Source organism: Wasmannia auropunctata, unplaced genomic scaffold, assembly GCF_000956235.1.
Source record: "Wasmannia auropunctata unplaced genomic scaffold, wasmannia.A_1.0 LD336090.1, whole genome shotgun sequence".
Lineage (NCBI taxonomy): Eukaryota > Metazoa > Arthropoda > Insecta > Hymenoptera > Formicidae > Wasmannia > Wasmannia auropunctata.
Genome location: NW_012026800.1, coordinates 3,218,300 through 3,231,585, shown reverse-complemented (window position 1 = coordinate 3,231,585; position 13,286 = coordinate 3,218,300). Strand labels below are relative to the sequence as shown.

The following is a 13,286-nucleotide window of genomic DNA, read 5'->3' as shown; positions in this document are numbered from 1 at the left end:
CATAAACAGGCTTGCTCGTTTAACGAAACATCATGTTAGCAAATCATGATATTAGTATAAATATTAATACGGGCATTAACACGGAGTGATTAATTTACTTTTAATAGTAACGCACATCTCTCTCACCCTCCTCTCTCTTTCTCTCTCTCGTGGGTACTCCGGTGAGAAAAAAAATGTCGAGAAGAAGGTTGAATTTAACTGTATGGTATATAAAAGTATTGCGCTCTGAAAAGCTTCCGGCGCGCGCGCCGCGGTACGTCGCGCGAGTTGTCAAATATTTAAAAGCTTCCAATGCGAATATTACGTTTTCAAGCCGCCGCGGTTGCACCTTTATCGCGTAAAACGAGCGCAAGAATATTTCCGCGAAGAAATTCCTATTACTTCCTTATCGCACAATCGTTTGCGCGGAAAATGATTTCTTACAATGCGTCACGACGAATTCTCGTATTTCAGGGCGTCCACGTTCGCTAAACGTGAATCTTTGTTCCGATAAAATATTAAAAATCGTGGCTCCCAAGTTTTCTTCTCATCTAATTCTATTCGTAGTAAAATTTTATAATTATTCCGAAGCGTTTAATAACTCGAGTTAAAGATGTAGTAGTAGGATCCGGTGATGTAAACGCTACAAGAAACTGATAACAAGATTAAACCGGAGAGAACTCGAGTCGTGGTTTCCGAGCGAAACGGGCCTGCGTATAACCGCGAGATAAATAATGAGCCGCGCGAGGATCGCGTAGCGAGCGAGAATAAATAACGCGTACTTCGCGCGCTTAAACGGCTAAATGAACGAATGCCAGAGGTCGGATGGCTGATTCATGAAATCGCAAGCCCGCAAAATCGACGATCAGGAGGGAGGGAGGGGACGGATTTCGCACAGAATCCACAGGTTTTACGTTCGGCAGCGCGTTCCGCCGCAGCGCATGTTCCTCCCGATCTCTTTTTTTTCTCTCCTCTTTTTTCCCCCCTTTTTTTATGAATACATATTGTTAAACGGACACGTATATATAAAATACTGTCGCATCGACCCGTCCATATATCGATATCCGCACGCGCGAATTACGGAGACGCGTCGATTAATATCCATTCGACTGCTCGCATGACTTTAAAATGCCGTTCTCTCTCGCGAATGGCGATATACCTATACGCGACAGCGTCGCGTTTTAATCGTCGGGCGAATGTAGCGGACAGTTTCCGGAAAATTATGTCCGCCGGTGATCCTAAATTTCTGAATATTCTGACAACAACGTGTGTTTTATCGCGAAAAATTGCGGCTAAACGCCGGTACACCGGCACGGAAAGTTGACAGCGGACGCGTTCAGCGCTGACGTTAATAAAACTTCAACTTCGTGAAAATGCAGGGGCGGCGTGCGTGAGGATCATGCGTCGCTCGCGCGTCCAATTTTTCTTTTTCCAACATGATATAATAATCATTAAATATTCCCGCACGCACACGCGCAAGTGATTTCGTATACGAAGATAAATTGGTACGCGCGAGAAAAACCCGCGTATCAATTACGCGGAAATGCAAATAACTCGCGTTTTGCACGCGTTGCTTTGCGTAATGCGCGCAAGAAAGTTTTTTTTGCCTCTTTCTTTATCGATGTAATAACGAAGCTGTAACGCAATCGAGGAAAACCCGTCGACGACATGCGGGCGCGCATGTAACGCTCTCGCACACGTTCGTGTCTATGCCTTGTTCGACGACACGCGGAGTTTGTAGAAAGTATAAGAGAGATAAAAAAAAAGCTGCAAGTACTCACGAGGCTTCGCAGGCTCCGGCGGGGCGACTTCTGTCAACTGCAAAAGAAAAAGTCAAGGCTCAGTTTACTCAGGACAATCAGCTCTTTTCACGGTCGTGTGCTATTCTGCCGGAAAAGGACCGGCCCCGGCCCTCCGATCGTGGCCCGGTGATCCTTTTCGCAGAATGTAATTAACTTAGAAGCCAGCGAGGCGCGTCAAACGAGACGTCGTGCGCGCGCATATTTCTATCGAGAATTATATTCGCCTTCTGCGAAATGGCACCACGGGCAAATAACTCGGGCATAGTTTACATATAGTTCGTCAAATGACGTCGGTAAGGATTTAACCGTTGCGAAAGGGAGCAAAGAGGAAGGAAAGTTCGTGAAAACAACAGCGGGAAATTAAACGGATCTGCGGGAAAATTTGTAAAGGGAACCGCGCGGCGAGAGTGTACTTTGTCTCCTCGGCTCCTCGTTTCCGCATCGAGTAATTTACAACGCGCGTCCCCGCGTCGTCTCTCCCTTGATACCCGGAGGAGACCCTTCCTCCCTCCTCCTCCTCCTCCCCCCCCCTCCCTCGCATAATAGAAATTTATCGCGCGGTTTGGCGGTCCTTTTACGTGTGCATTCTTGTAATCGCGAACGAAATAACATCTCAGTCTCGCGCGCGGCGAAACTTCACGCGGAATAATCAACTTGCGACCGCCAGCCAAGTGTCTGCCGCAAATAAATACCGTAAAAAAAAAAAACAGAAAAAATCAGGTTAACAATGTTATTGTACAACAAATTACCGTGTTACTCTAATTAGTGGCTAGCGACCACTAATCTAAATTGCAGAAAATATTTTAATCGACTTAAACAAACAATAATTTCTGTTACGCGACGTAACGTTGTTAAAGAGACAGAGCACGCATATTTCTCACACGCAACGCGAGACATCGTGATTACAAAGCGCACGCACCTGCTCAAGTTATCCGTCAAACGGTAATTATACCGTTCATAGAAAGCCGGTATTATAATAACGTGCGTATAACGATTCCTTTCATCTGCGAGAGAGAGCGCGCGCGAAGTCGACCACCGGGCCGGATTCCAACCGGGCGCCACGCAATTTCGCGGACGCGGCCCGCGCGCGGCGCGCTATTTCATTCCCCCGGTAAGTCCGCGAGTAATTCTCGCGACGTTTGAGCGGAGGAAACGCCGGCAGCGATTCTGCATTCGGCCCGTTATTACAATTTACTCTCGCGCACGCAAAAAGGATCCCCGGGCGGGGAAGGTGTATGTATATATGTATATATATGGCGGTCCGAATTAATCCACTTTTACGAGGCCGATTTCGCCCGGTCTCTCCTTTCCCTCCCCTTTTATCGCGCGCACTTTTTCCCCGGCTCTTCGCCGAACCTTCCGCAGTCTCGTCGGGAAGCGCGGGGAGGAGGAGAAAAAGAATTTATAATACGCAATGCAGCCTCCTGCAGCGTGTCGGGTTGCAAATATCACGTAAAGTCCTACCAGACGTTGTAAATCGGCGCGTTGCGGCAGTTGTGATAAACGGTGTGAAAAAGGCGGTGAAAGTATTGTAAAAACTTTCAGAGATCTGATCGACTGATAAATAATGCGTATATAGGTAAATTAAAAGCCAATCCGATTGAAATCTACCTAATTTTTACACAATGATTAAATACCTCTCGACAATAAATCGTGAATGTATTTACTCTCTCCCTTTTTATTCTCTTCTGTTTCCTCCTCTTCTTTTTTTATCACTATGTTGTTCAATATTTAATTAAACTCGACACGCAACTATCGTTATATTCGGTATTTTTAGAAATTTATTTTATTTACTTTATTTGTACATTAAAGTTTGTATAGAAGTATCGCTTGTTTGTGCAAATTACTTTTTGGTCCTTTAATTTTGTTATCACGATTATTATTCTTATTGTTAACGTGTTGAAAAGATTACAAGTGTTATAACATCAAATAAAATTTAATTTAACAAATAATCTAATTTTATGATGCTGATGCATGCATTTTCAAGATATTTGATAATAAAATAAATAAATAAACTTTTGCTGACAGAATCTCGATGTTTTCATTCACTAAAAACAAATCCAACCGTTTGTTTCATAAATCTTCCAGATGATTGGACACAAAATGCAGAAAACATTTTCACAAGGGAAGTTAAAGAGGATCCACTTTATTTATCAATGTTATCACGATAAGATTTTTATCAAGCGGCAAGAACGAGGCTGGAAAGAGTGGACGGACGAATTAGTCTCGTCCGCAGTTTTATTTACAAAGTAACACCGTTTTTCACAGCGCGCGCGCGCGGTCAGACGACCGGGTTTTTACGTCAGATGAGTGTCACACACCGCAAAAGAGACGCCGCTTGAAGAAGAACCGTACCCCGAATTAAACCGGCGCTCTCTTACCGGAGCCCCTCTCCTCTCCCTCTTTCACCCGACGCGACGCGACGCGTCGGTCGACCCTGCTCCGCTCCGACAACCCCGTTCCCCTCCCCTGCCGCGCCGTCGGCGCGTTATGGCCGCGCTGCAGGCTTTTGAGAGCGGCAAACGCTTGATACATTGCCAAGTAGCACGGGACCTCTAGCTCGAATTAATGCGATCCAAGACATTTCCCACCCGGCCGACATTATTGCTACAGAATTACCCGCCCGCGAGGTATCAAATGTTCCGGCCCGTCAAAACGGTGTTTCAACAACGGCAACCGTGTGCGAATTCCGATCAATTAAACGCCCAATTAGACGATCAGCTCTTAAACATCTCCGCAAAATGTCAACGCCAATAATTTCAACAGGCGGAAAACAGCGGCGCGCGAGCGTGTGTGTTAGAAGTTTAAATCACGTCTCAATTGCGAATTGAGTAATAAACATATCGATAAATAATTAAACGTAACGCAAAAATCTTTTCTGCCGAGCTAATCATTCACGGAGCTGATAAATGCATGCGCGCGCGTGAATTCTGCTGAATATAGGTACAGATTATCGCGAGTCTCTCTGCGTTATCGGCGTGATTTAGCACGAGATTAGCGTTCGAGCCACCGTTACTCGTAAAATGCTAATTTCTCTCAAATAAGACATTAAGTGATACCTCTCTCACCTCGCGAGTCTCATCCACGACAAAACCCGCTGTCTTTACACGTATATTATAACACATGCACGCGCGGAATACACGCACACGGAATACAACATGCACAAGCCCGACAAGCGGAGCGACGCTTGACACCGTGCCAAGTGGCACGAACGATCCGAAATGTTGCCGCGATCGATATCACGCTTGTGAGTTATCGCGCTCGCCAGAAAGAGAGAGAGAGAGAGAGAGACAAAGAGAGACGGGCGCGAAGTCAATCTTGCGTATTGCCCTCTCGCTTTTCCCCAAAAATACGCGTGCTTTCGACAATGAAGTTCACGTTCACGTTCGCATTTTGATTGAAACGTTACCGCGATATACACATCACCGTTCTCTCTGCTTTGCCTGAATTCTAATGTCATGATCGATAAGCAACTCTAACTTCTATGCATCGTGCGAAAAGTGAACGTTTTACTACGATACTAAATAAAAAGTTAATTATTTGTATCTTTTAGAAACTTTTTTTTTCTTTCATTTCCTACCTTCCGTTTTATTATATTACTTGAAATAAAAATCGCGTAGTAATCGACATAGGAAAAAAATCTCTTTCGCCGCCGGAAATATTCTCTCTGTGAAATAGCTCGGTGGCGCAGGTAACGGAAGGATTAAGGTGGCCCCTTTAGCAATCGCGAATGTCAAAGTGCTTTTTCACAAGCGGAGTAGTGATTACTTTCTCGATTCCATCCCTCCCCCCTTCCCGTTTGCCATTTTGATCGGCGAGATGTACGAGCTAGTTACAGCGAGAGTGGGCGGATCGATCGATTCTTACCTTCGCCAGATGGGGGTTGAAGGTGAACTTGGACTCGTGCTCCTTCCGCGGTGTCTGCGCGATCGCCGTCAACGGCATGAGTGGCACGGTCATCTCCTGAAACGACAGAAAGAAAAAAATCAGAGAATGGTCACAGAATTTCCTGGTGAGATCTAACGTTCTGCCTTGTTAACGCGTTGGTCCTAGAATGCAACCTCGAGATCCTGCCGTTTTATTTTTTTTCGATACTTCCGAATCATCATCCTCTACGTTGGTTTTAAATAAACTTTCAACGCTCTCGACGATATCCGATCTAAAGATTCTAAAGTAATCACCTTTATCCTCCAGCTATTTGTTTCTTTTTTTTGTTCATTGACACACATTCGAAAGTTGAGCTACTTAAAAAGAGGATAATAATACATGACGAGATTATGTTGTTGTAATGATTGTAATTAATATAAATATTGAAAAGACGTTACTAACGCAAGATTTACGAGAAGCTATGACGAATTTCTATTTCTTCGCGCACCTCCCGAGGCACGAGATAGAAAGAAGCGGTCGCGATTCGACAACCACACGTTTGCGTAATAGCGAACGGTGCAAACTGGGACACGATTACGTCAATGTCCACGAGCGGAGCCTCGCCGGACGAATTCCACGCGAGTGTGAGCATCCACACGCAAATGACCCTATTGAAGCACGCACACACGCCCTGGAGTAGGCGGCGACTTTTACAAATCAAAAGTTAAACTGTGCTAGTGGCAATTTTTTCCCACCGTTTAATTTCGATTGGTATTTTAAAAATAGAATTCTACTTACTCAACTTGATGATACTAAAATTAATATTGAAACAAAACAGCATATATACATAAAAATATAAATGACGTTTGAAATGAAAAAAAATGGAATTTCGAATTAGAAAATAACAAAAAATTAAATATATTAATATAATAAGTAATATTAATTAAATATTGATAATTTTTCATACCATATCTTCATTTCATAATATATCTTCACTTCTACTACTCTCCCAATTATAAAAATAAATTGCAAAGAATGTAACGTATTTTTGGGACCAAAAAATTATTCCTCTCTATAGTTCTAGAGACTCACAGAATATAAAATAGGGGTATAAAATGGTTCGGAAAAGATTGAACATTTTCAGAGACAATTTAATGTAACGCATACATACACGCGTACGCATGTGTGTGCACGCGAATGTGCGATAGTGCGGCCGACCGACACGACGTCGGCACGAAGTCGCAAACTGTCGAACAATGCGCCACACACGTTCCCCGTGGCATCGAACGAAACGCATTTCCACCGGGCCCGGGCGTCGTCGCGGCGCGCAGGGCCGATTCATTGACCCGCCGAGGAGACACCCGTCGACGGGAAACAAAGAGCCGACGAGACAAAAGCCCTCGCGGCGAAGTGCTTACGTTCTTACGTGCGATCGGCGGCGCACTCGACGCCGACGTTCGCGGAAAATAAAGCCCTAAAAGCCGGACGGATCGGTAAAAGAAAAAGAAAAAAAAAACAAAAGTCGAAACGAACGAATCTAGAAATGCGTAATGCACGCGGATATATTGCCGGATCAATATTTACCTTGTGTCGAACGAGGCGTTGAGATTCTTGTGAAATTTCAAACTCAAATTCTGCGACGAAGATAATCGGAAATAATGAAGATATTGAAATGCTCTCGTATTCACAACTTCTAAAATTTTAAATACATATTACACTTCCTTGATAGCACTGAATTTTGAGTTGCAATTTTGAATCAAGAAAAAGCTCTGTCTCTTTAAGATTTAATCCGCGATCCGCGTAAAGTCGAGGATTACGTGAAACAGAAGGACTATATTCGTGCTAATTTAAATTCAGTATCGTGCGCGCAAATCTCGTCAGGGACGCGTGCTATTAGCAAACGGTCGGTACATTACGTCTCTTATTTGAGAATCACTCGAATCCCGGCGTGGCGTCGTACCGAGGTTTTACGAAAGGCTATATACATTTCTACCGCTCCTCGAGCAGATCAATCGCGTGAGATACACTCGTCTCGATGAACGACCGTTCGACGACGTTTACGGAGTCGCGGAACGCGGGAGAGTCGAGGCGCTCGCGCGATCCGATTATCGTCAGGCTTTTTCGCTAGGGAGTAGAGAAACGATCGCGTCCGAAAAGATGTCTACGCTCGCACTGCACCTTGTCGCTTTCGCGTCTCGAAGGATAATGCGTCGTCACGCGGCTCGCCTGCCCGTCGTGCCCGCCGCGACTACACATCAAGGTAACCGCTAGGTAAACAATAGGCCCGCACACGCCGCGCGCCGTCTGTCACCATCCGCCAACGCAGCCGCTATGAAACACCTCACCTGTGTATGTGTGTAATAATAATGAACGCATACCGAATAATCTACTCGGTGCTCCGCGAGAATTTAATCTTTCAAGAATGCACCGCGCGCGTGTCACGCTCCGTATCGCGGATGCGCCAGCGGAATTGCTAATTCCGTTACGGGATAGATTCGGCAGTCTAATGGAGATGCGATTTACTCGAGTCCCTCGAATCGACGAACGTAATGTAATTCGATGCAGCACGCGGCGGTATGTGTTCGCGTTCTTCCACGGGCCTCTCCTCTCTTCCCTCTTTTTTTCTTTTTTTTTTTTTTCATAACATTTGTGGCGCGTCGATTTTGATTATGTTATTATTACGCAGATAAAAACGACAGATATATATTCCCTTCTTAACTCTCCTCCATCGTCCAACGCTCACGAAGTGATTCAGAACCTCGCTGACTTCTTACCCCGTGCAATTTACCGCCGCGGTCAATTTAACGCTCGGCTGCTCGCGGCGTAAAGAAAAGATCCCCGGCGATCCGGTCACATCATAAACATTATGTTACGAATTGTAAGAAAACGCGCGGTGGCACGATAATACCCGATAATGTCGCGTTCAAGAGAGTGTATTGTTCTAGATGGAAATTGTCCGTAATTCCCCCCGTCAAATTCGAGGGGTGGGGAGGGGGAGGAGATCGTATTAGTGCGGCTTCGGTGGAGTAGCAACGACAGTATCTGCACCGCGAAAACGGAAACGAGCGTTTCATGCTCTGGATGCACGCGCATCCTCCCCCTGTCCGGACGTCAAATATTAAAATGTCAAATTATTCGAAAACCGCGAAATAAGCCGCGAACACACAACGATAACGGCAGCAGCAGCAGCGAATATTTCCATTGAGAGTCTGATTAATAATCAATAAAGCAGAAATTATTACTAATACAATATACCCGAATAAATTCGCGTAGAATTATATATGTATATAGGTTAATATTACATTTGTCCGTTTTGTCCAAATTTTTCAAGCCTGTTGATTGGCTGCAAGAAAAAGAAGTCGGATCTCTCTATCCCATAGCCAATCAACAGGCTTCGAATGCTTTGTCGTACAACCAAAAACGGATAGAATAGAAGTACCGATTTTTGCCACTGTACCAATATGGCCACCATAATTTTGTACAGTCGAACCTCGATAACTCGAATCTCAAGGGAGGAGCTATAAAAATCTTCGTGTTACAGAAGTTTCGACTTATCAAAGTTTGAGTAAAAGAGAATTGACATGAAAATTCGACTTACGGAAGCTTTGTACGAAAGTTTATATATTTCCGATTATAATGGCTTTTAAAGGAAAAAATTCGAGTGGCTTTCGAGTTATCGAGGTTCGACGATATCACTATTGACTACGTGCAGACACGAAAAATCCTCGAAAGTGTTTATGGTGGTGCACCATACTGGTGCAGTGGTCAAAACCGGTACTTCTACCCCTAAATGTAACCTTAAAATGCCCTTTCTGACGCGCGTGTAACTCTAACGAGACATATCAGTCAGACAATCACTTAGGAAATTTACAAACAATTGCGGCGCACCGTGAGTGTATTGTATTCGCTCTTGACCACGCGTGTATCGATTATCTTTGCGGGATTCTCTTTTACATTCCGAAAATATTAAATCGCACGACTGCATTGCCGGCATTGTAATGCATAATTATTCGGCACCTGCTATACACCTGTACACACATATACACGCGCACGCGAGCGCAAACGCACACACGTACACATTCTCTGTATGTAGGCCCTCTCTCTCTCTCTTTCGCTATTATTACATACAAAACCGATACTCAATTATCGACAGGCGATGGCCGCGCGCGGAGTATCGCGCAGAAAGTGAGTAATCGCCAACTCCCCGGAGTGCAATTTAATTTCGACTGCAGATCCATTGGTCCGTGAAACTTGTTACTCCGATGGAAACGCGACGCGCGACGTCGCCGTTGTGCCGATAAAAGTCGGACGGTTTCGCAGGAAACGGATGGAAAGGGGGCGAGGAACTCGAGCGAGAGCATTGGCGTGTTGCGCTAGCGCAACTATGAGAAGTGCATTCTCAGATCGGAGAGATTATTTTTTTGCTCGAAAAAAAAGAGAACCAGTCCCTTCTTCCTTATTTCAAAACTATTAAAAACATCGAGACGTAGAAAGGCGCTAAAAACATATATTATAAATTTTATAACAATTATAATAAAATGCATTTAATTTATCACATCTGTATATTTCACTGAAATATAAAATTCGAATAAACCTGAATAAATCAGGAAATTAACATTCGAATTCGACAGGATTGCTTCTTTAGGGTCAATCGTCTCTGTTATTTTCATCGAAGCGCGTGCGATGCGCATCGTCGATATCGTCGATGCGTACCTATAATGGCTGGTTTATGCTTCGGTCTTAAGGCTCCTGCCTAGTTACCGCGGCCATATTGGCCCGTTATTCTCTTAAAGTCGAGTATTCTGTTCACATTCGACTGTGATCAATTTTTACAGCTTACGATATCGACGTACAACATATTTTATAAAATGATCACGGTTTACGACTTAAAACACCGAAATATTATAGAACGGCCCTAGTACGACAAACTTCTAATTTCTAACGCGAGATAATGTCGCCACCGTCAACGCGGAGTTCGTGGCTGACTAGACAGGAGCCTTAATTCTAAAATGTCCCTTATAGATGTCAGCCAATAGAGCGGCAGTCCTAGTCAAAATCTGTATTTTTATTGGTTGATTTTTAGGATTTTAAGATTAAGATCGAAGCACAAAGGTCCATCTACAATGCGAGCAGTAAGTCGTAAGCCGTAAGAAATTTACCAATCACAGTCGATTATTCTTCTCATATTCGACTGTGATTGGTCAATTTCTTACAGCTTACGACTTACTACTCTCATTGTAGATGCACCTTAAACCAGACATAAGGACGAGTCTGACGAAAGAAATTCTCATGCCAAAGAGGGAAGGAGAAAAGAAAGAGGGAAAGAAATTCCCAAGGGTTGAGTCCAATCTCTCGTTTCTCTCTCTCCCTCTCTCTCTCCCCTCCCTCCCTCTCCCTCGCACGCATGCTGTAAACACTGTTTCGTACGAATGATTTACACGCGCCAATAATTTATTTCCGCGCGACGCACGAAGGACGACATCGAGTTATGCAAATTGCAGAAATGAGGAATTTATCGGCGACACGATATCGGGCGAATAAACGTCGAATTCATGGATGAATAATGAGACGCGGCGCCGCGGCAAAAAAGTGATGGCGAGGGAAAAACGCTTCCGGATTAGCGGGAATATAAACACGACCCGGAGATCTCCGCGTGTCCTGCGCAAATCTTACAATTTGCCTCGACTCTTGTTTGTAGCTAAATAAATGTGATATTTGTACGTACAGATATATTAATTGTAATAAAATTATTTTAAAGCCCGTAATGCATGCTCGTGTCCTTTAATTTCTCTCAATCGTTAAACACTTGAAACGCCTTCGTGACCCACTAACTGAATGAAAGGACTACTTCACGGGGACTTTCAAGCCAACCGACGGTACGACAATTATGCCGGACACACGAGAGGAAGCGGGCAACGAAGCCCGCGGGAAAAACGAGGAAGAAACTCGACCGCGGCGAGAAATTTGCAAGAAAGTCGCACCCGCTCGTCAGAGCGGCGCTAAAGGACGATTTTAATGCACCTCTTACCGGCCCGATAAGCTACACGGCGTTCCTTCTGACGCATTTTAAGGGATTATCATGCAATTCCGTAGTTTTCACATCAAAACTTTCGCGCAGCAGTTTCTCGTCGTAGACATATCAAAGAAAATTAGTCTTATCTCTAAAACGTTTGAAAACTCGCTATCAAAAAAATCTCCGACGAATTATATTTTATCAATTCAGGCGTCTCTTAAAATCGAAAAACGTAATATAGTATTTTAATATGTATTTCGTAATAGTTATAATATGTATTTCGAGATTTTGAAGTAAAATTCGTCGAGATTCTTTAACTTTCCAAATGAAATGATCGCGGTAGCTGGCCGCTCCGAACGGGTTAATTTCGTTCGCTGAACCTCGCCAAGCCGATCCTCTGCACATTTTCCGGTCTACTTTGCGAGGGTATAACTATACACGGACGGAAATTACAAGCGACGTGCGGGACCCCGGGCAAACGATTTCCTCACGATTGTTGAAAACTACAACGGGGCAGCTGACGCGAGGGTACAAACCCGGGGAAGGTACCTCCCCGGTAATTTGGCAATTCATCCGCGACGACAAAAACTTCTCGCAATCTGACACTACGGGGTAAACTACCGGCGTTCGTACCTTACGTATATACGGTCGGAGTAATGCCGGTAATTATGCCAGGCACGCGAGAAGAAGCAAGAACCCGTTACCAGCGCGGCCAGCACGATGGCACTGCACTTGCGATGTGGAATTGCACTTGCCCGTCTTCCAGAGGCCTTCTCCCACTCGCCTCGCGTTTTCGCGAGGAACCCTCCGCTAAGGCTGGCTGGTCTAAACCAGTCGTAACAATCTCTTGTGCCTCCGTCCGATGGGCACGGAAGCGAAACTCGCGTTCCGCAATTTTTTACGGTACCCGGGAGTGCAATTCTATCCCGTATCTATGTAGTAATCATGCAGCAAAGCTGTAATTATTTAATGCTGCATTTTTTTTTACTTGTATTTCAAAATATTTAAGATGGAAACCCAGGCGATTTATCTATAAAGGGTATCGGAAACTTTTTTTCAAGATCGCTATAAATCCCAGGAAGTGAAGAAATGTGAGTTTCGCTCATTGCCTCGTTTATCTTGTTTTTGTATCAAGAAGAAATTAAATGGAGAGATGTATTTATACAACAAAAAAGTTATCTATTCGTCTACATTTTTACAATATCTCGAGAATCAACAAAATCAAAGACTTCCATCGTAATATCGTTAATTATGTCGAAATCAGTTCCCTGACCCCACTTTGTACGCGTATAGCCTCCGATAAATCTTAAATTAACTGAATCGACGACGAATTGACCTCATTAACAACCCGTTCGACCTAAATCCACGGCGTGCGTGCGTACGCGTTTAAGCGACTCCGATTAAGGATACGGCACGTCATTGTTTTACATGCCTCATTCCCGCGCGAGTCCTCTCTCCCTCGTGAATATAATTTATCGTACGAGGGTGCCGTCGATCGACATGCGCGACGCACATATCCCCGCGATTGACAACGCTTCCACGTTCCCGATAACTGGCTCGGCGTCGGTTAAGCCCTCCATCGATCCGACGCTTAGGTCGCGAAACGATGACAGATGTGGAGGGCG

The 13,286-nt window shown here is 44.5% G+C and overlaps 1 protein-coding gene across 1 annotated transcript in view; it reads right to left on the bottom strand.

Annotated features, from left to right (window-relative positions):
- LOC105447937 (AF4/FMR2 family member 4-like) overlaps nt 1-13,286 on the bottom strand; it is a 79,442-nt gene that overhangs the window by 56,688 nt on the left and 9,468 nt on the right. The window contains exons 3-4 of the mRNA XM_011686259.1: nt 5,649-5,744; nt 1,761-1,797 (exon numbers count right to left, since the gene is read on the bottom strand). Coding sequence (XP_011684561.1) covers nt 1,761-1,797; nt 5,649-5,744 — 133 coding nt within the window. The remainder of the gene's footprint in view (nt 1-1,760; nt 1,798-5,648; nt 5,745-13,286) is intronic.